The sequence below is a fragment of the Lactuca virosa genome, chromosome 2 (genome assembly GCF_052849685.1).
Source record: "Lactuca virosa cultivar CGN04683 chromosome 2, Lactuca_virosa_CGN04683_v6, whole genome shotgun sequence".
Taxonomy (NCBI): Eukaryota; Viridiplantae; Streptophyta; class Magnoliopsida; order Asterales; family Asteraceae; genus Lactuca; species Lactuca virosa.
In genome coordinates, this window is record NC_136427.1 from 227,748,685 (window position 1) to 227,750,312 (window position 1,628).

The 1,628-nt window shown below is 40.6% G+C and overlaps 1 protein-coding gene across 1 annotated transcript; it reads left to right on the forward strand.

Annotated features, from left to right (window-relative positions):
* Positions 1–470: 470 nt before the first annotated feature.
* Positions 471–917, forward strand: LOC145158263 (uncharacterized). Its single transcript, XM_079077184.1, has one exon. It carries the CDS (start codon positions 471–473, stop codon positions 915–917), a length of 447 nt encoding a protein of 148 aa, XP_078933310.1.
* The last annotated feature ends 711 nt before the right edge of the window (positions 918–1,628 follow it).

The following is a 1,628-nucleotide window of genomic DNA, read 5'->3' on the forward strand; positions in this document are numbered from 1 at the left end:
TGAGTCCATGCTTACTAGATTCATGGAGGCTTCGGAAAAACGCCATGATGAAACCGATGCGGAAATAAGAGACCAGCAAGCTCTAATGAGAGATCAGCAAGCTTTACTTAGAAATCATCAAGCATCAATCCAAAACATTGAAGTTCAACTTGGTCAATTAACTACATTGGTTAATGAACGATTATCTCCACAAATTTTCAATAAAAAACCACAACAACATGTTATGCCCATCGACACTGAAGAAGACACTATTTCTGAGTTTTTAGAAGCATTAGAAGAAGAGCCAAAGCAACCCGGACCACAACCAAAGAAGTCGAAAGTTGAATAGAAAAATGTTGCTTAAACACCGTCCTCACGACGTGGGCACGATCTGAACAGAAAATCATTCTTGCACTTAACCTTTTTGTCCTACGCTACCGTTTCCTTCTCGAGCCAAAGTTCACCCACTGGAGCAAGAGCATCTGAAGTTTATGAAGCAAGTTAAGGGTATTCGTATTAATACTCCATTTATTAAATCCTTGGCTCAGGTGCCCGAATATGCAAAGTTTCTTCAAGACTTACTCGACACTCGCCAACAACTAGAAAAGAATTCCAAGGTTGTCCTTAGTGAGCAAAGTTCCATGGTGATTATGGGAGAAATACCAAATAAGATGGGAGATCCTGGACGCCTTACACTTCCATGTGAATTCGGAAATAATATGAAGACATTTGCTTTAGCCGATTATGGAGCAAGCATAAATTTGATGCCTTATTTGTTCTATCAAAAGCTCAACCTTCCAGATTTGAAGGCTACTCGAATGACAATTCATATGGCCAACCGTTCAGTGACTCATCCTCGAGGCATAGTTGAGGATATTTTGGTGAATATTGGAAAATTTATTTTTCCAATTGATTTTGTGGTGCTCGATATGAAATAGGATGGGTATTTATGATGAAAACGAAACAAGATCTCCCGTTTTTGATATTTTTTTGAGGTTGTCTATTCGAGAGTATTACCGGGGGTGAGTGGTTATGATTTCTAGACTACCATTGCAAACGGGGCATTCCATTTGGGTGTCTTGCAAGAAAGCCACATCCGTTCACCGTTTCATCGACTCCTCCATCAATTGGTTACTTTTTCCATCAACCATAAGAAGCATGGAGACAAAGTTACAAGTTTAAAATTATTCTTCTTGTGGTCTATTATTGCACTGACAGTTTTTTGCAATATCCCATACCATATTGCTAGTTACTTAGGTAGCAAGGCGGCCATATCACGAGCCAGGAGCCCTATCGCGGGAGGAAATTTTGTTACTCGCTTGGCGAGATCTTAAGGTCTTTTGACACCCCGTTTGACTCGTACATTAACATGTAAGGCAGGGGATGATGTTTCTATGGGATATTTGGAATCCATGTATATTATTGTTAATATGGGCTCGCATTGGAGTATTCCTGCCGATAATGATGGGGAGAAATTTGGGCAACCTGAGCAGCAACCGCACCTGAGAGGTAGAAGAAATGTGTGGGAGCGTGGTGAAAGAGGCTAACCGGTGCAACAGAATGCACCCATGAGATGGCTGGGTATTTTGACCGGATAAGTTTAAGTATGAATTGGACAGGTGGAACAATGAAACATATGATTCAACATT

Coding starts and splice junctions, on each gene's coding strand:
- LOC145158263 (XM_079077184.1), top strand. CDS start 471: ATGAAGCAAGTTAAGGGTATTCGTATTAATACTCCATTTATTAAATCC.